Source organism: Hyalella azteca, unplaced genomic scaffold, assembly GCF_000764305.2.
Source record: "Hyalella azteca isolate HAZT.00-mixed unplaced genomic scaffold, Hazt_2.0.2 contig3603, whole genome shotgun sequence".
Lineage (NCBI taxonomy): Eukaryota > Metazoa > Arthropoda > Malacostraca > Amphipoda > Hyalellidae > Hyalella > Hyalella azteca.
The window spans coordinates 272,943-299,846 of NW_025933847.1; the positions used below are offsets into that span (position 1 = coordinate 272,943).

General features: G+C 39.2%; 1 protein-coding gene across 1 annotated transcript; it reads right to left on the minus strand.

Annotated features, from left to right (window-relative positions):
- Positions 1 to 1,516: 1,516 nt before the first annotated feature.
- On the minus strand, positions 1,517 to 26,304 carry LOC108672577. The gene is made up of 3 exons (XM_018160275.2): positions 26,280 to 26,304; positions 10,440 to 11,601; positions 1,517 to 4,302 (listed from the first exon to the last, which is right to left on the minus strand). The coding sequence occupies exons 2-3, from the start codon at positions 11,475 to 11,477 to the stop codon at positions 2,323 to 2,325; spliced, it is 3,018 nt and encodes a 1,005-aa protein (XP_018015764.1). The 5' UTR covers positions 11,478 to 11,601; positions 26,280 to 26,304; the 3' UTR covers positions 1,517 to 2,322.
- Between the last annotated feature and the right edge of the window lie 600 nt (positions 26,305 to 26,904).

A 26,904-nucleotide genomic window follows, 5' to 3' on the forward strand; every position in this document is an offset into this window, starting at 1 on the left:
CGAGTCCGTACGCAGTGTCATTGAAGTCGCTCTGTAATTTGCAAAAAAAAAAAGTTCTAGCGTATTCCTCATAACCTAAATGTTTACATGAGCTTCAAAACAAAGTTGCGCTACAATTTATGGTAATATGGCAAATATTTTTCGGTCACTGAAAGCGGCTGCCAGACGAAACAGAGGAAAACATATTCTGTTGAATAAATTAACGCTCTTCATACAGATACAGTGCAATTCAATTGTCAGTTTAAGTGAAATTTGAACGTATAATTTTTTCACAAAAGGAACAATACAAGGAAATAAAAATAAACAAAATATACATAGTACATTATTTAGAAGTATTGAAATAAAATATGGACACGATTGCAATGAGTGCACGAACTAAACTCACTGCATGGACTGGACAAAGTTGATGCAGTGCACGGACTGCAGTACCCAAACTCACTGCATGGACTGGACAAAGTTGATGCAGTGCACGGACTGCACGACCCAAACTCACTGCATGGACTGGAAAAATTTGATGCAGTGCACGGACTGCACGACCAAAACTCACTGCATGGACTGGACAAAGTTTGTGCAGTGCACGGACTGCACGACCAAAATTCACTGCATGGACTGGACACAGTGAACGAAGTCTTTATAAGCAGCCAACGTTCGTTTATCAATCAAATGCAAATGAGTCAAAATGATGAAGTAACTAAAGGCCCAAGATTGCAATAAGGTAGAGTGCAGGGATTTTTTATGTAAGCAAAAGATAAAAAGAAGATTAGCCATGCATGTTTATATATTTAATCTCTGTTGGTTAACCTTAGCGATTATAGGGCCGTTTTAAACTGAATGTTATTCAAGTTCATTACTTTGAATGTTATCTATCGTATTTTCTCTTGAAATTGTATAGTTATTCAAAGCATTCATATAACTAATCAAACTAATTAATATTCAAAATATAGATTCTTTACAGGCAGGAAAATAATTTTAGAAGTTAATGTCGGGTCTGGAGTTTCAATATATGCATTATATGATTAGATCATATGCAATTGAGACGTAATATTCACTTGACGTGGTAAAGATTGATGGAAAAGTACTAGACCTTCGTCAGCGTCTAGACGGCATCACGTGAAAGATCACGCGATCAAGACCTTAGTTGTGGGAGGAAGCTGAGATCCAACAAAAGGGCTGAGAACCTTAGTAAACCCCCCCCCCCGTAGTTGATAAGCGTTCTGGGATGTAGCTCGCGCCATTATTCTCCGACCTTACGGTCGACGCCGTAGCTTAGACCTTATCGTAACTCCTGTATGACCACCCCGTATCAAGATATGTTATCTAGACAGACCTGTCTTACTTATAGAATCGAATGAAAGTGTCAGCGTTGAAGAAATAGGCCCATGGCCTGTTGCCGATTCTTGAACTTTTCGTGACTTGATTCACAAGGGCCTTCGCCAACGAACCCTCCTTAAGTCAGGAGGTGCATAAATGACCACCTGACATTAAAGGTTAAACTTGAACACAATGAAACGACTGCTATTCGTTAAAAACATCCATGCATAGTTATTTAATGGATTAAAGTTGGATACAGGCAAATCTTCATCCTTATTTAAGCTAAACAGAAAATGTCGGTCAATATGACGAATTGTAGGTGGCTATCAACGAATTAAACATTAGGTTTCGCGTGGTAAATTAAATAAAGAATGCTGGCATGGCAAGAATAGTAGTACTACACGGAGTAGCCAGCCGCTGGCTACTTACAATGTCTTTTATTGTGTACATGGATGCGACAAGTATGCATTACTTCCATGAAAATAAAATACAAATCGACTTAAGAGTTACATACAATATTTCACATTTCCTTCGGCTGCTTATCCAGATTATCACAAACACTTAATAACCATTAAGTGATAAATCATAAACTTAATAAAAAAGAGTTCATAAATTAGAGATATAATAAGTATGTCACACTTTAGACCTGAACTGTAGTGAAGATATATAATGTATTTTTCCTCAGTCTATAAAATATTGAACTCGTACATCAACAAACATCGTACTGATAATAGAATATATTCAGAAATGAGCGAGATGTAGTTATAAAATACGTTCTTCTGCAAACAAATTTTTTAATTTATAAGATAGACCATCGTGATGATCACACGTACGAAGACACTAATGAATTACCCTATACAATCGCAAATCTCTTGAGGTTGATAATTTTTCCACTTCGACTAGCGCAAGCTTTTGGTGTCGAATATAACCTTCACTTGAAGACGATTCAATACTCATAGCCTGTTTCCCAGCTTATTTTGTATATTTATTTTGGCATTTTTATTATTGTTTTTAATGGGGCTGGTCTTGCCGAAGCGGAACGTTCGCGACGGAAGGCTGCGCTCTGAGCCGCTGGTGTTGCTGCTGCAGTTGTCTGAATAAATTTTTCTGCTGCTCGATTTGGTTTAATTGTTGCTGACGTTGAGCTGACTGCTGTTTAGTCAACAAATCTTGCTGAGCTTGAATTTGGAGCTGTTGTTGGAATCGATCGTTATCTAAAATTTGAGCATTGTTATTCTCTCGCTGAAGCAGCGCTCGATTTTTTTGGACTCCATCATTGGTTCCTCTCAAAGGCTGGTTTTGATCAGCTGCTATTGCCCGCAATTGTGATAAAATATTTTCCCGCAAATTTTCTCTAGCTCGCTTATCAGTTTGCTGCTGCGAAAGGAGTTCTTGCTTCTGCTGTACATGGCGTTGTAGCTCCTGCTGGCGTCGAAGATGATCACTTGCAGTGTGAGGTATGAAATGATGTTCTTGCATCTTTGCTTCCACGATTGTGGGACGCAATTGTGATTTTTCTCTCTGGTTTTGTTTTTCTACCAACTGAAGGTGTGCTTGCAGCTGCGTTTGATGCAGCCGGAGTTGCTCGCTGTGAAGTTGGTCACGCTGCTGAGCATGTTGTTTCAAAGCCTCCTCATGTCGCAGTGCGGAATGGGCGATTGAACTCTGATGCTCCTGGGGCAACGAAAGGCGATTAGCACCATTATCAACAGGAAAAGTATCACTCGTACTTGGAATATTACTGAATTGTTGCTGTTGACGTGCCCGCTGCCCGAAGTTTGGCTGCTGTTGCCGCGCTCTGTTCTGCAGTTGTACGTGTTGCAGCTGTTGCTGAGGAACATGAGTATGGACCGGTAGAGGCGGAGGGAACGTAGGAGGTGGAATGGTATTAGTCAATGCGTTATGCACACCAGCTCCTACTTGCCTCACTTGGTCGTGAGATGCTTGCGGAACTCGCGGGGGACAAGGATTTCCAGACTGGTAAGGGAATGACAACGTCACTCCCGTCTCTGGATCAACATACCCGTATACTCCGTGCACAACGCAATCGTGACCACGAGTTTCGTTTTTAAAAGAGCCGTCGGTATTTAAATATCCATAACTAAATGTACCGTCTGGATTAGAATTGGACCATGAACGGATAATTTTTGCTTCTGGTATGGAGTTGAAGCTGAAAGATTTATCAGAGGAAAGCCTGGGATCCGTTACACTGTTCACCTCACCCTTATGAGGTCCGGTGCTACGAGGAGGAATTGACACTCTATTGGAACCCGTAAAATCTATAACTTGAGCATTTGGCGTTTGCCTAACATTGCTTAAATCTACGTTTTTGATGGCGTTATGTATTGCACTTGCATCGCTTACTGATTTGCTTCTGTCACTAAACTGATCAGGTGTTAAAACAGGTCGAGGCGTTAGGCCTAAAGATGGATCGTTTCTGCTAGGGTTAGCATGGATATTTAAGTTGTTTCTTCTTTGGTCACCTGAATTTATCGGAATGCTGCGGTCACCAACGGAGTCCATCACAAACCCATTGGTCTCTGATCGCAAGCTATTTGTGTCAGAGACAGGACGACCATGTGCCTGCTCGCCTGATCTAATTCTAGGAGTCACGAAATTGTTCTCTATAAGTGAAAATGGGTCTTGCTGAGATTCATCAACCAATAAAGAATCAATGTGACCCGATTGGATAGTTGGATCATGTACATTATTGGAATCAAAGTGATCAACGTGGTTACTGAAGACAGCGGCGTCTGTTTGATCTAACGCCCTGGAACGGCCAGTAGTTTGGTCAAGGTTCTGGAAGCCTCCGTCAAAGGAAGCCGTTATCAGTTTGGGTTGGTGGCCCGGCACCTGCAACCTCTCCCTCTGCGACAGAGACGAGGCGCCTTCGCTGTCAGAAGACAAGTCTCGGCTCACAGGGGATCTACTTGCAGGCCTCTGGTTGGGAAGATGCATCATGCTCACTCCAATTACGATCGCAAGAAGAATCTGAAAAAGAGTAGAAAGTTAATTTTTTTAAGAGGTAAGGTAAATCAGACATTTATGTATTTATAAGCTAAACACATTGTACGTTAGAACAAACTTCTCAGTCGAATATTGTCAAAATGAAAAACTACCATATAAGAAAAGGTGCTTAATTAGTAAACAAATACGGTTGCACTGCGTCGAAAATATCCAGAAAAGGTATTTACTGAACAGAATTTTCGGCACTGATGAAGAAATTTTCAATAATCTGTGATTAAAAACAGATTCAATGATAAATAAGACGATATAATTGCCTTGAGCTTCAATTTAATCTCCTGAAGACAACTCATTTGGGAATCTTCAGAAACGGAATTCGACACGATGCGGCAAACAATTAAGAAATAAAATGAACTTCAGCTTTCCACCATCCCGCCGTGGAGCCCAATTGGACAAGTCTTCGACGGCTCCCATGAATCAGTTACCGAAAAAAATTATTACTATATGCGAGCATGACAAAGGCATCTAACTATAGGCTGAGGGTGTCCGAGTGGTCAAGATCACCAAGAGCGAGTTTAGGGTTCGACACCCAGGTTAGGTTTTTAGGGTCAAAAGCTTACACCATAATATTATACAAATGATAATATATTACCTATATATAAATTGTTTAGGATATCTACCAATATTGGGTCAAGAAATTGGATTATGCATCAATTTTACACGATCTGAAAAAGAGAGTTCATGAAAAACTTCACTGAGATTTATTTTGAAGGGTTTCACTTAATGAAAATTATTATATTTCATCACAGTATATTGCTGTTCAAATGTAATTACGGTTACATTTGAAAATTGATTAATACCAGCGGTTTCGCCTTTGATCGTCAACGCCTCATTTGATCGTCAACGCCACAATTAATACATTGGCTTCCTGTAGAGAGTTCGTCATCATCTCCTAGCCAGCCTTGCACCTGCAAAGCAATAGTCAAACTCTGTAAAATAAAGCAAATAATTCGGTTAATCTCTAAACTTTGCAGGCAGTTTCTCTTTTGTGTTCTAGTGAAGCGAAACTTAGTTACGGAATATTTAATTATCCTCGGCCAGTAAAATCAAAATTCGAACCGAAACAGACCTTTAGGTAGACATTTTTCTTAAGGCGGTTAAACAAATTAACTGACTTCAATCATACCTCCATCAAATGTTGGCTTTCAAATTTTAGTTTATGAAGGTATGAATGAATAATTGAATGTACATTGAGATTAATGTCACTAATTCAGATTACTGAAGAACTAGTGTAGCAATGAACGAATGGCAAGCAACATGGGAACAGAAAGCAGTTCCCACTCATGCGCGACATACAACAGGAAGTGCGTATTAAAGATAATTAATTTAATGTAACACTATCGATAAACAATTAGTGAATTAGGGTCTGAACCCTTAGGATGTATCAGAAGCTTCTTAGTCTAAATTTATGAGGTCGGAAAATGTACTTAAAGTGACCATAAGGTGCTATTCAGAAGACAAAGGCGGCTAGGAGGTAGAAGGAAGCTAATTACTTAGAGTGGATTCACAACTGACAAGAAACGAGCCATCGCAATTAAAGAATTATAATCGAGCGAGGCGAGAGTGGAAAGCGGAGTGCCTCAGAGCTCGGTGTTTGGACCGATCATCTTCCTCATCCACATCGCCGACATCGATTTGGAATTAACCCACGCAACTCCATGGCCATTTGCGGACGATAGTAGACAGCTGATGAGGACTACGTCCGAAATGGCCAACGAGAGGTTACAGGATGACTTGTCAACTACCTACGACTAGGCTCTAGTGAATGGAATAGAATAGAAGTGTCGGCACTGAAGAAATAAGCCCATGACCTGTTGCCTATTCTTGAATTTTTCGTGACTTGATTCACAATTGATCCGGCCTTTGGAACCCAATCTTTCCATAACTGGCGATTGATTGAGATAGCTGCTGGACTTGTTGCCTGGTCCTTAATTTGCTAGGCATTTTAAGACTGAACATATGCTCCTACATAGCTTAGTTTAGTCTGTTCTTGAAGGCGTTAGAGTGAATTCACAACTGACAAGATCATTTATACAGTTCAACCGCACCAAGTTCAAAGTAAGGAGATACAGAATAGGTGCAGAGGTCTGGATGCAGCACCGCTACTTGAAATCGGACAGCACAGAAATTGAGGAGAAACAAGTTGTTAGTGATCTCGAGTGTTGAATATGTATTTTTTTGCAGTTTTGTCATTTTACGTTTTTATTTTATCTTTCGAAAAAAAGTCCAAGCGATGACTAAATTGACACATACTAAAGCCACGTTTGATTACCACATCGCGGCTTTTGTTGCGAAAAGCAGGCAACAGATAGGATGGATACGGAAAAGATTGCGGACAAGAGAAGCGGCGCCAATGATTACACGTAAGGCGCCGCTCAAGGCGAGTGCGGTACGGCAATTGGCAGCAGCCCAGTAATCTATAACACTGTACATTTAGAAGATGATAACCGGGGGCCATACTTTCAAAACTGGCTAAGTGAACGTAAGTACTTACGCACTATTTTCTTGTCTATGATTGGTGGATTTTGCTCGAAAGGCCGTCAATGATTGGCTGATGAATTTACGATCTCTTAACTTTTTTTGAAAGTATAGGCCCGGACTGGCTCCGAACTTTAGCCATAGTGCCATATCACAACGGAAGGAAGGGAAGACAATGCAGGATACCCTCTTTGAACAACCGAGCTGCGGCCAAAATTCAGACTCTTCGGTAGGGGTCGCTTTCCGTTGCAGGTAAGAGGTTGTTTAACTCCTTACTGATGTAGCTGAGGGGAAGGCAGGTCACCCTTGGGACATTCAAGAGACGACTAGACGAGTTCTTGAGCACGATCCCAGATCGTTTGTCTCTGCCCTCTATTATCAATAAGAAAGCGACAGCATTTAATATCATCTGGCTCAAATGAGGGCACACGCGCGGGGATCACAATCATCACATTCAATGTTACCTCTAGGGCCTCAGTGGCGGCTAGACTGGCGTACGACGGAGGCGTCGCGAGCATCAGCGTGACAATGGACGAAGACGTTCCGTAAATCATTCTTGGTATCGTTCTGCAAGGACACTAAGCGAGTTGTGACTTCTCGTGATTCGAGAACTGTGCAAATAGCAAGTCATCAGTGTGGATATCGGGCCGTCAGGAATGAGTTAGACATCAGTTAATTTGCCCCAAACAATTCTTGCATGTTTGGGGCAATGTTACAATGCATGTTACAAATATATGCACTTATATAGAATAGAAGTGTCGGCGTTGAAGACATAGGCCCATGGCCTGTTGCCGATTCTTGAACTTTTCGTGACTTGATTCACAAGGGATCCGGCCTTTGAAACCCGATCTTTCCATAACTGACGATTGATTGAGATAGCTGCTGGACTTATTGCCTGCTCCGTAATTAATCCCTCACAACAGATTCCATTACCTTGCAAACGACACTTGTCAAACTGACAGGGCGATAGTTGCCCGGGCAGCTTTTGTCACCTTTTTTGAACAATGGTGTCACTTGAGCTTCTTTCCAGTCAGCCGGCAACATTCCTTCGTTCAAAGTTTTTCGAAAAAGTGACGTCAGAGGGCCGTATGTATATGAAAAAATCTACAATTTTTCATATACATACGCACAAAATTTAAGTACATTAATGATTTATAGAGGGTGACACTACACTACGCTCTTTAATATTCCCCTTATCCTCGTCGGTTTTGGTCTCATCAATAACATCGGCTACTGAGTTATGACTAGGCACAAATGAAATGAAAAAGCTGTTTCAGCGTTTAATAGGCCGTAGGCCAGTCGCCGATTCTTAACTTCGTAGAACATTCACAGCATTTTGCGGTCTCGAACTCGCAACTCACTGCTACACTTCTGCTGTGCTTAACCGCCTGACCTCCTCGCCGATTATGACCGGAAACAGGCGCACAGAGCTGGGATCGAACCCGCGCCTCTCTGCTCCAATCTTGGTACTCTGAACTTTAATCACTGAGGCACCAAATGGTCAGAGCCGGTATATTATTTAAATGCTTTGAAATGTGAACAAAAAGTATAAAAAACATCGAATGAGGTAATAATTAAAGCTTTAAATAAATACCACATGTTCAAAGTTAGGCTGCACCGCAAAAACGGAGCTATTCTACACGTACTCCTGTTTAACCTTGTGGTCAGATTCGATGATGCATTTAGCGACCGCTACCTCATGCATGGCAGCATGCACGTGCGCTGCAGATTTAACCATTCTCTTTACAAGGTTTACTTTTTGTTACTAAATCAACACGAAACAGACGGGTACCCACTTCAAGACTTGTCATTAGGACTTCAAGATTATGTAATTGTTTACATCAAATTTACTGAGTTGATTGGCAATTGAACGCATTTTTATGAATACCGAAAGACTAATTCCGGTGCGTAGGAAGTTACTCAATCTAGAATCTAGATGGAATTTCGAAACATTCTTAGAAAAATTAATTTGATTAGAATGAAATTCATGTAATTTGGTGATAAGCTTCCATGCTTCGTTTAAAATTAAAATGTAAAAACGATGAAGGTCTTGGTGCAAAATTAAAATATTGATGCAGTATCACGAAAATTGTAATAACTTAGCTGCAAACGAATAGCATGATATAATTCTTCGGTAAAATAATTATACAAAAATAAACGATGTTCACAAGTTACACAGCCATTGCCAGCCCGCATTACTTTCTCATGAAGATGCAATAAATATAATTTCTATTTGAGTTGGGGTGCCTTGTTGAAGCATCCAGAACGACGAAGCAGGCGGGGTGCCTGCGACAAAAACACGTCTGGCAGGGGTAAGCAGGTCCATCGGAGCGGCGGCAAGCGTGCACCGCAAAAACATTCATTAACTATCAAACAAAAAGGTCCAGTTATTCGAAGTGAAAGTTCACGGACCTCCTCCTCAACATAGCCAAACGAGTTCAGTTAAAATCCCGTACTTCACTTACGAGGAAAGATTCCAAAGTTTATATAGTTTGGTGAGCAGTCTTGCAGATTTTCTCTAAGCTATTCCACAATCTTTTCAGTATTAAATATTAATCACGTAAATTGTAGAAGTAATTTGAAACTCTGAATAATCCCCAATTCAGGGAAAAAATGCACTATGAATCGCTCGAGTCTTGTGCTGCACTTCCAACACACTATTCACTACATGTTAAGTTATATTGATGTCCCTCTAAAGTCTCTTACCTAGAATTAGAATTATTGTCAAGGAATTCTCAGAGGCAAGTTCCTTTAAAAGGCAATAGTCTCTCATGGCATGACATATTCTAATGCGCGTTTGGCAGTTGAGAAATATTTAAATATTTTGAAAACGTGTAGCGAACATTTCACGTAAAATATGGAGAGACGAGGGCCATCTTTAGGAAACATAGAAGTTTATTATCTCTAAAGCCACTGAGCCAACGACACCCGTTCCGTAGGTCAAAATTTACAAAAATATGCATTTCGTGCCTACGTTTAGATCAGTGAAACTACTAGTTTTTCGAACAAACAGTGCATTTAGTACCGACATTCATAAAAATGGAATTGCTAATGTTCGAATTAAGTCTGCACTGCTGAATGAAATTTCACTTACACTGCGTTTATTTGACTTGGCTTATGTCTTTAAACGGCATGACTAGCGCTAAAATCAGGAGTCAGTAGCAAGCATTAAGCAGCATGTTTGCATTCCATAGGCTTAAAATATAGATAATTAAGCATGCCAAGAAATTCAACAGATATTTTTAATTGGTTTAATATCATGACGCAGCAAACCTTAACCAGTAACCGCCCATACCTCTAGAGAGAGTTCGATGTTATGCTCCATAAGCTTGAGAAATCCAGATGGAGTCAGTTACGGATCATTATCGTTTACCATACTTACAAATATTAAAACATTAATTAGAATATTTTATAATCACTAAAGTATACCAGGAAATTTTTCCTCAGTGACAACCAGTGAGCGAAATCAAAAACCTGTAAAAAAAATAATAATTCTACAACACTTTGAGCGCACGAATAATGTCATTACGTACCCATAATAATGACGTCCATTCCCCAGAACCTGCTCAAACATCATTTGCATGTACGTCATTAGAATAATTCATAACATATTGTGCAATACTCACCAACAAGGCGTACCCAGCGATGAGGAAGCCGAGTGGTAGTCTAGGTCCCCAGCCACAGCCAGCGAACCTCTCCTTCCTAAGCAGCGTCGTGACGACAGCAAGACCTGCGGGTTTCTTCGCCTCGCCACCAGGTGGTATGTCGTATGTCTGGACCTGGGCATCACTCAGCTTCTTGTGGATAAGCGTGACGCTCTTCTTCCCTCTGCCTAAAGTCGACGGAGATGGCGATGTCACGTTGCTAGGCCTTTTGATGAAGCTATTGTTCAAACTACCACTACTTTCTGACGGACTAGGTTCAGTTATGTTCACTTTCAGACCTCCATTGCTTGTCGCTGCTTTAGCTAGCGTTGGCACTGCGTCCACAGACGCAGAGCCATTCACGTCCACAAGGTCGTAGTGAGAAACAGCTGCGTTCGAAGAATTTTCCTTTATCTTTGATGAACTTGAGTGTCTACTACGCGTAAAATGTGCGGCGTATTCGGCACGAGCGGCATTAATCTTGTCGTTTTTTTGTTGACGTGACAGAGACTTAGATGCTTGATTCATGTCTATTTTGCCTACTATTGCATCGATTCTCTTCGCTCTCTTGAGCTCAGCGTACTCAGGCGCTGGATGATAATTCTCCATTATAAGTCGTCTCAACCTAGGGCTGTGTAAAAAAGATTCTATAGGATCAAGATCCGAAATGTCCAGTGGTCGGTCATGTTGGGAACTCCGACTTGGTGTCTTAGTCACCGTGGCATGAGACGTAGATTTCTTCTGGGGCTTAGCGTACCCCACCATTTCCGATCCTCCATTTTGGACAGGATTTCTCGGTGGGGGAGGAGGGGGAGGAGGCACTGGCGACGAGGGTTTGGGCGGTAATGTTGAATGGCCGCCAGGTGGCCGAGCTGAACTGGAGGCCAGAGGTTCGGAGCGGCCGTTGCTGTGGCGGGAGTCGCTGGTTCGCAGCGGGTGTGTCCTGATCAGCTCGGCGAGCGCGATGGGCTCCGTCAGGTGGCACGCGTGGCATTCGCCTGGCGCACGAACTGAAGGCATTGTGTAACTATGTCCGTTGACAACACACACTAACTAACCGCTAACGTACTGTTCGATAGTAAATTTCATATGGGCCGCCTCACCCAATTAAAATATAAGTTCACATTCTTCACGGGGCGAAAATCTGGAATCAAACACAATTAAGAGTTTAGCGGAAACGAATATTAATTTTTAATATAATTTCTACATGATATATAGGAAGAGTTAGGATATGTGCCTAATGTACACGTACAATTACAATAAATATATTAAAAGTAAATACATGAAGTAACATCAATGAGACACTGGCACCATAAACTTAAATTGAGAAAGTTTGTATGGATGCTGAGGCCTTGACTTCAAGGCAACCAAAACTATGACCACCTAATGCATCGAAACGCACAAGCACAGCTTGCTGAAGTTATTTATTATATTAAATAAGTCTTCGCATGCTGGCTATTGTTGGTATCTTCAGTGGGTGGAAAAGCCATAAAACCTGTGCAAGGTTAATGTCAATATGGCGCCTTTAAGGTTCAAGGTAATGCAATAAAAGATTTAATAAAAGTGCGTTAGTTTTGTTTGGCGCGACGACCAACATTGACATTTGCTGGGCAGCGGGCACACTTGCCAGCCAACGCGGCTGTGTGAGACGAGCGCAGCCATGACATCAACATCAAAATTTGGAAGCCTTTTTGCACGCGAGTAAGTCGGTCACGCAGGCTGAACTCAAGGAAAAATGTCAAAAGTTTTAGGTTTACTCGATGTGAACAATGCTATAGAAAGGTTTCAACGACGGGTTGGTCTAAATCTATAGTTGCATCCAAATAATTTCCATTGCAAGACTTTCTTCTCGTTTCTAAATTTAAAGATTGACACAAACCAAGATTAATTTTATAAAATATAATGCAACGACGGACACAATGCGGTGAATGATTCCTGCTTTGTAAAAGAATTATTTTGAAAAGTCCCACAATTGTTGAGGAATATACACGCAAATATACGTACAACTGGTTAATAATATTTTCTTATCACCTTCAATTGTCTTTCAAATTCGAAGACAGTCATTCGATGCTTTCATTTTCCACCTATTTCTTCTGACAGCATGTTTCTTCACTCATGTTCCTCCTTATAATGACCATTCAGCTGAAACCCCACTAGACGCCATTATCATTCATTTCCATGCGATACCAGCGGCTATCGTGCAAGTTTTTCCTCGCTCCAGTTCCAGGATGTCGCTCAGCAGGACACCCACTGTGCGCGCCTGGATTTCCATGGCTAACAAGAAGCAGAACCAAGGACCGTACTATCTAAAATAACTACGAATTTGTAACTTCGTTAGCCAATCATCGACGGCTTTTCAAGTGAAATTCACCAATCACGGACGAGAAATCATCCGTTACGAGTACTTGAGTGTTTTGATAGTACGGCCTTAAGGAGCAGGACGAGGACAGCGTCGACTCGCTTGTCCTGGCGAGACGCCCCTTGCCATTTGATGAAGCTGATAGCCTTCACCTCGACAGAAGCAGCTCGAATAAATTTCATACCAATAACTAATGAGCCAGTTTTCATGGATGATATCGTTTGTGAGATAATTACGAATTTGGCTTAGGCATTCAATATAATGACTTAATCTAATGAATGTTTTACAGTCCTTTCATCGAGCGAGAGTGAAAACTTACAGGGAAAAGTCCTTTTGATAACATTATTCGGAATATTGTATTAACAAATTATTAAAGTGATAGGGATTCCCTGCGCGCAAATCGTTGACTGGCGTTAGTTAATGTCCACTGCTTTTATCAAATTCCCTCCCTCACTATAAAGTTTTCTTTAGTTCATGCCGTTCTAAAGTCATTTTATTTTTTGACCGAGGGTTCGGAACAGAGAATTCAACACGAACTGCAAACGCTTGCATGATCACGCACACCAGTGGCCTGGAGCCCACTGATCTGTTCAGTCGACCGTAGGTCTGCACCTAACATCAAATTGCGCAATTGGAGAAAAAAATCATCTCGAGCTCCACCAACTCCTAGCCACCGTTTGCTAATTGTCGTGGGCACGTTCTTATGTCAAGCAGATAATAAAATGAGGAAACTCGGTTTAAATATATTTCTATGGACGTCGATCGATATTATTTGGCACTGCATACCTGAATATATCACGTCACGCAATTAAAGTAGAAATGCCCGTCATTAATATGTTCGGATCTATTAACTAGAATAATTTGAGATATCCAAATTCAAACTGTTGTAAAAATTATCAGTCCAGACTGCTTACATGGTGGCCCAGTGGTTATATAGTATATACAGTTCAGAGTACCACTATATTGGAGCCGAGAGGTGCGGGTTCGATCCCAGCTACCTGCGGCAGCTTCTGGTCAGAATTGGCGAGAAGGCCGGGCGGTTAAGTAAAGCGAAATTTAGAGTAGTAAGTTGCATGTGCGAGACCGAAACAAGCTGTGAATGTTTTGCGATGTTAAGAATCAGCGACAGGCCTACGGCCTGATGAACGCTGAAACCGCTAGTCATTTCATTCTATTTATTCATGATATTATTACTTGAAAAATATTTCATGGAACGTTAAAAAAAATCATGGCAGGCAAAAAGCGCTATATATTACCCTTAAAAAATAACTATTCGGTTATAAGGCGATTCGAGCACTGCAAGGTGTTGACTGAAAATTTTTGAGTTCAGTTTTACACATAAATTTGGATTCAATATTAAAAATTATATATAGATGATCGTTAAAGCACACAGGAGCTGAGAAGTAGCAGTACAACTACATTTGCTAAAAGGATAAATGACATTGCGTTCAGAATATAAAAAAAGAATGAATAATTCATATATTGACATTTGAAGTATTTACTAATGTAAAGTTTCATAGGAAATTCGCTTTTACGCACAACAAAGCGCTAAAAAACTATAAAGAGAGGTGAATATATAATATTCATCAATGCCGAATTTATTAAAGGTACTTCGCATAAACACTTTTATTGAGTAAGAATAAGGAGTACGCGAAAGCTCGATTTTCTATACCAGTGCAATTAATTCCTACTTGAAAGAGAGGCTCGAATACAAATAGAAGTACATTTTTCTCCACGTGATCCATCGTTTCCGGTGAAATAACAATGAAATTTGTAGACACAACCTTCACTTAATTACAAACAAAGCTCCAAAGGGAACTGAATCTAAAACAAACCTTAACAGAAACATACTATGTACTTTTTTCACGAAAAAAGCCACATTTTTATCTCTTTTAAAGTCACCCATCAATCAGCTCAGCGGGTATACGGACAAACCGCGGTAATTATTTTTCATCAGAGTTAAACACTATTGAGAGTTTTACACAAAAAGCTCCTTGTGCTCGGCAGCATTGACCTTTTGCATGGGCCAGGACTGAGTGTCTGCTGGCAAACGCAGAAGAATAGAAGAACGGAGCAAGAAAATCATGACTCTACACTCGAGGAAATTCCAAGGTAAAATGAACGGAGCGGAACGCTGCAGGCACAAGTCCATGCCTGGACACATGCAGCACGTGAGGCATATTTGGCGATAACATATTTGGTTTGAATTGTTGACTATTATGTTTATCATATCATACAAACTCTAATGATTATATTATATAAACTAGACACATGCAGCACGTGAAGCATATTTGATACTAACATAATTGGTTTGAATTGTTGACTATTATATTTATGATACTATAAAAACTATATAGTGTTTATGATATTATATAAACTTATCGTTAGGTTTTCGCGATAATTTTTATGATCTATCTCCTATATTGTTACAGAGTCAAGCAGTTGGAGCAGATCCTATATATTAAGATTTATTTGCGCACACCAGATCCTGTTTAGGGAATAATTATAAGTGATATGCATCTGAATAATGTTTGTGGTTACGTAGCGTCCGTTGCGATGACTGAAACATCGTTATTTGCGTTAAATTTGTTGAAGTAACATTCATTGAAGAGAGAGCGCGCACAAAAATTATGCATACAGACTCTGGATGATTGTTGCGAATGATATGAACACTTAGTTAATAGCATTGTTCAAGATAAAAAGGTAATTTATACTTGAACTCGAAACGTTTAGATTTCTGTAACCAAAATTCGAGAACGACAGTGCGAAGCTTTGATTCTAGATCTTCACTGAAAATATTACCATAAAACAACTCTTACATTTAATTCGTTAATGAATTAAAAATATTTCGTGTAATTTCTTTCTAATCTCGATGGGCTAAAAAAACTTCATTCGTAAGTAATCGAACTTACGATCGAGAGTTCAAGAACGTAACAAAGTTTATTCTCTACGACTAGACTTTAAATGCAAACACCGCTCAGATAAAATGAAAGATAACATTGCAAAAAAATCTTCAGATTAGGCAACAGCAAGCGCGCGGTGCTCTCACAGTTGGGACACGTGAGCATCCTGGACTTTCGCTATCTTCGAGCGAGGCGGGGCCGATTGAATGAAAACCGCTCGGGAAGCGAGCCTACATGGCACCATATATCTGCATGTATTGGCATAATATTGTCATCAGTATCAACATGTGTACTGACACAGGTGTTGACTCGGGGCAAGGTCACGCTCCAGGCACATTATTATTGGATACTCAATGGATATAGTGTATTAAACAGCTTTTGCAGGGGATAGGAAACGCAATTATGTTGATTCGAATTCCATGGTAAGATCTCTTGACATGACAGTTAAGACTTACTCAAACATCGAAGAATAAATCGTTGCCGAATGCACCCATTTATCTAAATAAACAGAGATTCCAATATTTTTTCATTGCTTTGAAACATCATATTGTCAAACGTAGATGTTTGGGATAATGTCAAAATACACGTTGATATCTGTGGTTTATTCCCACTAAACAGGTTTAGAAGATGCAAGCAGGATTCATATCAATATGACAACAAGTAAGTAAATATGATACAGGTGTCCTTTGCAATGCCGTTTTGATCTTCTAAAATTCGAACGTGTAAATTTAAGGTAAAATTTGAAAATCATGCATATATAGTAGCTATGAAGGCCGTGTTTAGTTGTGATCGCTCACCAAGGTAAAAAAATGTAAAGTAAAAAATAACAACCAGACGAATTTCCATTAAAAAACGTGCATTTTTCATAAAGATCCGAGACCAGGGGCCGAGGCAACGGTTTTTTCAAGTAATTACATCATAAAGCTGCCACTATTGGAGAGGTCGTCTAGGTTTTACCGTTACGTATAAAATATTTACGTAACTCGGGACGCGCACGTATATGCACAATTTGCTGGAGACGCGCTCACCGACACGTACGCCACTACCTTCAGTTGGCAAAAAATTGGCAAGGCCTCCAAGAATCGGTCCACCCTTCCATAACTGTACAAGGAGGGACCTGGCTCAGAGAAAGTGCAAGTGACGGACATCATGAGTAATAAATGCTCATAATAGCGTAGAAACAACGCTGATAATGAGCTGATTTCATTAAAATGACGCTGGATGAACGTTGTTACAACGTTAGATGCTTGAAGGATACGTATATACAAACGCAGCTATTCATAATACATGTATAATGTATAATGTCTGAGTATTGGATTGAGGTGATCGCTTTCTGTGGTTGTCTGCAATGTTTGATTTTTCAATTCCATTGTACAAATCTTGAATATGCATATAGTTTTTTGGCCGCGATAGAATTTTTAGGAAAGGCTTTAGAAAGAACTGCAAAGCGAAGATAAAAATTAAGTGAGTTAATCGATAGGGGATTTTGCCATCACAATAAAATCATCGGATTCGGTGAAAATTTACACGGCCATATTGTTTCATAAATATTATCACATTCGTATTTTTAATTCATAAAATATATTCTCAGCTCTGTAATAATATTCACAGCATTTAACAGGTTCATCTATAAATAGTAGGCAGAGAGTGAGAGTCTCACTATAGCTCTGAGTGATATGGTCTGCATGAAGCCCAAACGAAGGCCGTGTATAATTTTTTACTGAAATGATTTACCTGAACATTCAAGAAAAAACGTATATTGCAGTTTTCCGGTTAGCGCAAGGAGAACTCTTGCAACTGACCGCAAGGTTCTCACGATTCCCGAGATTAATAACATCCGTATTTGGTAAAAGTTTACCGCATTTGAATTTACCGGGTGGCGTATGATCCAGATTGTAAGCGAACAGATTAAAGTCACCATGACATATATATTAGACATAGGAAGCATCAAACCAACAAGGAACTAAAATATTAAGCGAGATATCCTTGCTAATGACTGCATGTACAGTATAATTTGCCACTGAAATATGGCAAATCAGAGATGAAACTCAGTTCAGGATACGAGTTTTTTTAATTAAAACGAATTCATTCTTTTTTTCTCAATGTCTGCTTCTAAAGTCTCTCTCCTCAGTTCAAAGTCATATTAAACAAATTAAACATAATTATCTCACGAATAAGAGTATGAGTAGTATTGGCAGTAACAATAATAGCAATTTATCAGAATTAGTACGCAGAGTTGGAAACATGAACAACGAGAAAACAAGCTCAGCCAGACTCTTAAAATTAGGCACTGAATATGAAGAAATTTTGTTTCAGAAATCGTAATTCAGGATCTTTGATGTCAGGATACCCATAACAGATACATACTCTGCGTTCGTATTCTCTCGATGAAAATTGATTGCGTTATCTTTTACGATGTTCTATCAACTTTGGTTTTAAATCATTTCACAGTAGAAATGAAAAAGAGCGCCAATTTATACTGGCGAAAATATACACAGGAATGGAAAATGTCGCCAGAAATTCGACAAGATTTTCCATCCTTCGTGCCACGCGTGAAGAATGTACTGAAAAAAAACCGAGGTGGTTGCAATTAAGATTGCTGATCATTTTTTGCGAAGTCAAGATCGACGAAGGCGCCACGCGGAGGAACCGTGCAGCGCCATGCAGTTAAATGTCATTCCCGATGGAAAGATCAACTCATATGAAGCCGCAACAAACAGGCATAATATACCCATGCGTCACCTTTGAAATTCTTGGAATAAAAGAAAAAACTTCAAACTATTCTTAAGTTGAATCAAAGTTTGATAAATGTACACGTTATTACGAAAATTCATTATACTTAAGAGCAATAATATATTCACAATCTGGGACACGTAAAATTTGAAAATGCGTAGCACTGACTGCCGTGAGAATGGAATATTGTTTCTATAAACATTAAGCATTGAAAAGAAAGCGAAACGCAGCACTCAGTCGTATATGCATAAAATCTCGCTCACAACATGTCTCAGTTGAGCTACTTCGACGTACGTATATTGAATTAATGCGCTCAAAAAAAACAGGTATAATTTTTAATAATAATATTCAGAAAGATACTGTTAAAATGAGGTACATCGAGGATATACATCGGCCGCTGCAGTTTGGCCGACAAAAATACAGTACTGTTTTCAAAGAACTAATTTCAATGACATTATTTTTGCACCTACTTACATTTCCATTTCACCAATTTCCTGAATTTGTCGCACGATTTAAAGTACCGAAATAAATTAGAGAGTGGATATAATCATAGAGCCGGTAAGAAATGACTATATTCGGTAATATATGAACGAGGCCATTGCTCTGGGTAGAGAATCCATGTAATTTAGAAATCCCGTAATACCGAATCTCACTCATGCGAATCGCACTGAAGACAAAATTGCTAGAAGATAATTAAATACAAACCCGTTCAAACTCGCATCCATGATAGAATATAATTTTAATACCGTTCAGAACTGTGATAAAAAAGCATATATTATGACTTTCAAACCAAATTTCCAAACACTAATTTAAAGGTAAAATCTGTTTATATTATTCAACCTTCCTGTGTTTGATTTGCATCCTGACACGGGGCCATTCTTTCAAAATTCGCTAATTGAACGTAAGTACTTACGCTCTATTTTCTTGTCTATGATTGGTGGATTTTGCTTGAAAGGCCGTCAATGATTGGCTGATGAACTTACGATCTCTTAACTGTTTTTAAAAGAGTGGCTTGAAAGGCCGTCAATGATTGGCTGATGAACTTACGATCTCCTTACTTCTTTTGAAAGACCAGGCCACGGAGTTTATCGTGGATACGCTCCCTCAGGGTCGCAGGCATAGTAACACCCACACAAACTACCATTTATTTATACAGGCTAAGTTAGTTACGCATGGAGCAGGGTAGTCGGTATATGCCCCATCATATTAGTTTGCACGCCATTTAATAACTCATTTCAATGAAAATATTAAACTTGATGGTTGGTAACTTTTCGTTCTAAAAAGTAGAATGAAGATAAAGAGGCTTTCATGCAGTAAGTGGTGATCGATCAATTCAAATTGCAATATCATAGTGCAGTGCCCTCGATCAATTCAAATTGCAATATCATAAATTAGTCATTCAGCCAATTAAGGCCTCCAAACTCCAGTATACATAATTGAAAAGCAATATTGGTTCCTTGTTTTTTTTTGACTGGAGTGTCAGTTTTTATAATAAAAGTTTTATAAGAACCTTTACCAGCATTGTTTTCCTAGCACGTATTTTTCAGTCTATTGCATTGCAAGCAATGCAGATAATTCTATTGCATGCCAATAATTCTTCTTCTATAAAGATTGTACATCGATCTCTTCCCAGGCATTTCAATAATGACTCAGCAATATTTACATAAGAATTCTATGAATGAATGCCAATTTCTCTCTCAGCATGTCATGAGAGAATTTTCATTCAAAGTTTAGACAATATATATATTGGTTTGAACGATTCCCCAATCAAGTGTGTTTTTATTTTAAATTATTCTGTATAAATTTTGCAGATCTGAATAGGTCCAGCAACGACATCAATGTTATTGTTGTCGGTCGTTGTTTTTGATTGTGCAGGCTGACACTATAGCCGCGCAGGCTGACGACCTTTACCAAGAGGCTGTCATGTGCAATGAGACTCGCTCTTTCGGGACGAAAAATTACAAAAAAATAGAGACACCTCAAGAGCTGTGACCAGTTTAATTTAGAAACCCGGGAAGTGACTCGCAATTACGTAAAATTGGCGAGATTGTGAGTCTCACACTGCCGAATATCGTCTAACGGAAAGAGAAAGAAACGACGAAAAAATATAATTTCTGACGTATTGGAGTCAAGTTATTGGATACTATAAGTTATTGGATACTATAAAAAATCTACTGTTTCAGAAATCGTCGTTCCTCTTGGGAACAGATTAACGTAGACTTATGGGATACACTGTGCTCGGCACATTGGGCAAATAAGCATCCTACACTTAAATTCAGGAAAGTATATGCAAACTATTACCGAACGTTATTTAAGTAGCCTCTATGCTTGTTCTTGATGCTACATCCGTGTGCCCAAAAGCAGCAAATGTCAAGGAGCAGAAGTGAGATCGAGCGCTTCTCAAAAAAAGGAATTTAAAGCATAGGCAAAGCATGTCAATTTTATACCTAGTTCACAAGAATTGAAAATAGTTAAATTATATTCAACAAGTTAGAAGATTCCTTCAAAATGCCTGAAAATTTTGGAGACACTGTTTTCTAAATTCTAAAAGCTTGACTGCGTTTCCGATCAGTTCGGTCTTTTAAATCGACACAAACGAAAGTTCGAGCGCAAATCGCACTTGAGTGATGCTGCAGCCGTAAGTAAAAATTGTCGAACTCATCAGCCTATATTATTAAATGCATTTGGTAAATGCATTTTCCATGAGTGACCGGTTTAACTACAAGAAAAGGAAATCGAAAGTCGAGCCAGGCTCGCCGCAGGCTCCCGAAACCGGACGCAGTGATCGAGAGTGGAACGCATGTGATGCTAACCCACGGGCAGCGCCACTGCTACAGAAAGCGAAGCTGTCAATGGCCATGATCGGCTTCTGAGCCAAGAGATACGTGGAGGACTACTCCACATTTAAAAAAAAAAAAAACGGAAAAACTATCAAGGATCGGGTTGCATGTAGTTGCACCCCACTGAACCACACCATTCAAACGCGACATTCAAGGATAATGAAAGTACGCGATTATCACATGAACATGTTCACTCGGTTCGACCCTAACAAGCGATGACGTGCGATAATTATTTGAGATATATCCGGCAATAATTACAAAACTGTGGACAATCAGGGAATCCGCATCCAAGACACATGAAAACATCAGGAGGTAAACGATTAACAATTTTACGACCATGAATCGAAAAACCTCCATCAAACTTGAGGCGAAAATTAACTTTCAAATGGAAAACGTGGTCTAATAAAAATTTGAAGCGTAAGCGGGAATTTTGGCTTTTTACCGTAAATACACAATTAGGCCGAATTATATTATATCGAAGCAGCGTCGGCACCTGTCGACGCGGTTGCGTGCATATAGACCGTTTTTTAGAAGAGAAAACGTTCTGATTCTCTAGCCAGAGTGCACACGAAATAAACATGAAGTAAAAACCATTTCCCTGGCACAATAGAATGCCATTGTATTGAGAAATGAACAAAATAGCAATTTAAGAATTTATGAAGAATATGAGAACCGAACATTAATATAGAAAAAAATGAAATCTAGTATTAAAAAAAATCGGGGGCAGAATAGAAAGTGACCGCGGCCTTTCTTTAATAAGTTCTCCTTCCCATTACGGCGAGAGCAACTTGATTGCAGGTTTGGAGGATTCCACGTTATATACAATACCACAGAAAACTATATAATATAATTAAGTTTAACATTTATGTATAATCAAGAGAGCTCGTTTGGGTAATGTCTTGAACTACCTTAAAAGCTTTCACCTATTGTTTTATCAATATCGACGATATTACGTACTTAAATGCATGATTGAAGGTGAGTTGAAAGTTCATCATGCATTACGATAAGCTTGAATATACCTGCTATTGGGGAAACTAAATGCAAAGGTTACCTGACCAAAGTGTTCGCATTAAAGTGTAAATACAAATCCCAAGTTTATTAAGTACACATGTTTATCAAAAGATAAAATTCCGCATGAAATAAGCAGAGCTGAGAACAAATGCGATAAATTGAATTTAAGGGGAAAATAATTTATAGTTTTTAATAGCTTCATCGTTCATTATGTAAAATGAATTAAAAAATTGGCTCCAAATTCTATATACCATTAAATTATCATGATATATGAATAAAAGCTACAGTTTAAAACACTAACACAATGTTTTAAGGATAAGGCACAAACAGGCTGGAATGATACTGGAATTCAATGGATTTTCGTTTGTAAACGAATAAGTGTTTCAAATAAATATGCCCCTAACAATAATATTTGAATAATAAATGCCCCTAACAATAGCGCATTGTGAGACTAACGAATTATCGACAGGCGATATCATCCTCTTTTCTCCAATTCAATTCAACATTCAACAGTAAGAAAAGAAGTCGACCTTCGTATTTTCTGGTCGCATTATTTGGACCAAAATGTCGAGCGCATCTCGAAGAGGCAGGACTGAGCTCAGCAAGCAGTGCATGCGATACGAGGTGGGGCAGGCACTGCTGAGCCATGACCTTTCACACGAGCCACCGAGACTTTCAAGTTTTATATCCACCACCACCACCACCCATTCATCCAAAAGACACCCAATTCTTAAACCCACTCTGCCAAAATAGTTAATAGAGAGGCTATGAAGAGCTTTTGCTAAAAATAGTATCGAAGAGATACGGTTTGCCATGTGACACTATATTAATTTCTTAATTTTGTAAAAGTTGCAAGCCAACACTTCGACCCTCTCAAGTCTGAACAATCGACTACAATGTAAGAAACGAAGCGACACGAATTATTTTGTCACAATCACTCAGTCGCAATGAAAATCATAAGGGGCGATAGAGTTCGATTGCGACTGGAATGGATGTGAGACAGATTTCGAAATTGTGAAGTGGAGAATTCGAAGGACGTCAAGGACAAGTTTCATTTAGATGAATGCCAAGTGAACGTTGTATTTAACCAAGTTTGAATTCTGAATTCCATTTGGTTTGAGATTGACAAAGTTGCCCTGCAAAATTACTGATAAAACAAAATAAATCGAATACGAATAGAAGCACACATAATTCTTCTAAGCAAAGGCGTAATGATGAGGTCAATGTATTATAGTGATCGAAGAGAAAAATATACAAAGAACATATAACTCGAGACTGGGGTCGAAAACGTCGTAAACGTTTTGAAGATTCATCGGAGGAATCAGCTTTAGTGCACTGCATGGTATTGCAATCGTTCCATAAATTATTCGACCTTGAAAGGGTTGAAGGATTTGGGAGGGCACTTAGCACTAACGACCACATTACGCTTGCAACGCGCGCTTCCTCGAAAATGACAATCCGGTCGATTTAACGCGTGCATAAATAAACACTTCACCGGAAGAGACAAATTGTACAGAAAAAATACCAAGACAGTTTTGCCGTGTATTGTGGGAGGGCAAAAATGACTTTAATTAACGTTTGTTACTTGCTTCTAGAGAAAATTGGTATATACGATGGGCCATAAAGGCTGGTATTTTTTGTCATCAAGTTAATAATGAACAGGAGAAACTTTAGACACAAACACAATAATAATTTAAGCAGGGCGTTCGTTGGTTTGCGCAGGTTCATTTCTATGGAGCCAGCAAGAGTACGTATTTTTATCGAAAAAGTAAGCAGTAAACTAAAAAGTACGTATAGTTGTAGTAAATGAATCTGGGAGCGAATTAACTATCGAAGCCGCGGCGATGGAATTACATGTGGTAATACAGAAATATTTATTAAAATTTTGCGGAAAAGTGCACAAAGAAGAAAATATAACATATAAAACAATAATAAACTTTCTACAATCTGCATCCTGGGGCAGGACTTATGAGACAACTAATCTGGGTGGGGCCTTGAAAATAAAATAGCGGCCATGGCGACGGCCTTGCAGCCCAGATGTCCTAAAAAAAATCTAAAATTTTCGTGCAGATGAAGTTGTTATTTAGAACATGATATTGATCCAAAAACATCGCTTTATATAGATAACCGTGAATTTGGCCGCAAATAACTTTGTAGAATAAGGAAGGTTGAATTGTAGTGATAAGCGAGGCCATCAAAGGAGATTGGTCGAGTGACTTATTGTGAGCGTTGCCGTAACCATGCAGAGATGGGATTCTTACTATTTACCAACTCAACAACTGAGGTGGTCGTTTCTAGTGATAACACCCTTCCCCCCTTCATATCTTACGAGTTACGACTCAAACGAATAAGGTTGTTACTAGTGATAACACCCTTCCCCCCTTCATATCTTACGAGTTACGACTCAAACGAATAAGGTTGTTACTAGTGATAACACCCTTCCCCCCTTCATATGTTACGACTCAAGAGACTAAGGTCGATACTATAATGATAACACCCTTAATTTTCCCTTCTTATTTCACGACTCAAACGACTGAGGTCGTTCCAAGTGATAACCCCTTCCCTCCTTTTCATTTTACGACTCAAACAACCAAGGTCGTTAACAGGGATTTGACAATTACAATTTTACGACTCACATGAGCATGGCTGTTCCAAGTGATTGAACAACAATTCCGATTTATGACTCACATGAGCATGGCCGTTAGTTCGAATGAGTCCAATTATGCAATAACGAAAGATCTCATCACTCGTCGACATCGAAGAGCCTCGGCAGCGTTAGGTCATAATCTGCAATTGCCAGCCCTTAACTACCTTGCTTAGCACACCAGCATATCCACCAAACATGGATATTTCAGTGGAAGTCAGCCTTGGAGATTAATGCATTTAAGGAGTTGAGAAATGGCAATAATTGATCTTGAAACGTTTGCCAATTTGTTCCAGCAAATCCAAACCCTTCTCCGTGTGAGAATTGTTCATTGAGTAGACACCAAACTGAATATTAGAGTACGGGAGTACCACATAATGACATCGAGATCCTAAAGATGATATTCTGATTGCAATCTTCCATTAGAGAAAATGTCATATCAAAATAATTTCAATACATAGTTTGCTCAATTCATCAAGCTTACGCTTGACCACATAAAATTGAGTACTAAAATTTAAAAATTCAAACTACTAATCGGAGATGCAAAGAAGCTTTCTTGAAAGAAGGTTTCGAAGAGTCGTCAACCATGAATAAATTTTGTTTCAGGTGCCAAGCAATTATGTAACCGACAGAGAAAAAAACACCATTTGAAGCATTACGAGCGAAATGGTATTGTATCATTCAGCTTGATGGGCTCTCATTTTGGCTACGCAGTATATAGGCTGAAACTGTGTTACCAGCTCAGGTATTCCGGTCAGGCATTTTAAAATTATTCAATTTCAGCACACTGAGGTAATCATGAATATGGGGCGTGGAAACTTAGAGCTGAAACACACTAAGCGATAGAAGGGTGGAATGTAACATTGACAGGTCGAGCGTAAATTGCTATTGCTCAAGGCATTGGTAGGTTACTAGATCCACACGCCGAGCATTTATTTGACAGATCTTGCAGTGATCATTCGTCATGCTTGGCGAGAGCTTCGCCATTATTGAGTAAGGTGGGGTGACTGGGGGTCGCTCAACAACTACAAGAAAACCTTTCATAATTCGTTTGAGAAATTTTTAAAACATATCGGAATTACAGGCAGAGTAGATTGAAATGTTACAAGCGTAATAAAACCTGGTTACAATTAAGTGCATTTAAGAGAACTAAGGGTCGAAGGACTGAAGCAGAAAAATGTCCATAATGTAAAACGTGCCGGAAGAATGTCGCTTCAAGAAATTTTAGAATAAATAGTACACGAATTTTAGATATAAACCGATATAACAAAGGGCATATCATATAGATGGTATATCGGGCAACTTAATTAACATGTCAGTGTCACATCTTACTTCAAATTCGACACCAATCAACTAAATCTTCAGCATAGTTTGCTGGTCCAGTTTCCGCGTAATATTCTCACTTTAAAATAAACTATTTTGCTTCAAGTTTCTCATTTCGTAAATATTAGAACAATATCGTTTATTTAACTCCCAAATAGAGCATATTCAAGATCAGTGTTTTGAAAAACGACGTTCGGTCCCAATGACGTCTAGCTGTGCACTTCGTGTAGGCCACTACACCTCTCACCGTGACGGCCGCTCTGCGACTGGCAAGCAATTTGGGCAACCCTCAGCGTCGATGTAGTCTGTTTTTTTTTTTGCCCTGAAGATGGCAATGCAAACAGCAGCTTCGCAGCTACCAATTTGGAATTGGGGGCATTTATCACAAAATGCCTCAGAAAACACTTACCAGTCATCATAAAGATTTATGCAAATCAGTCTATCGCCAGCTCTTCAGAATTTATTTCAATATAAAAATGTGCAATTTCTCTTAACGAAGGAGATCCGATCTTAACACATCTACGAATTTCTTAGGATGTTTTTCAACTCACCCCAGCTCTTTTTACAAGACTTTATCTGCATAGAAATTTTTCGTCTTTCTAGCTCCACGTTTTTGTTTTATAATTTAAATTAA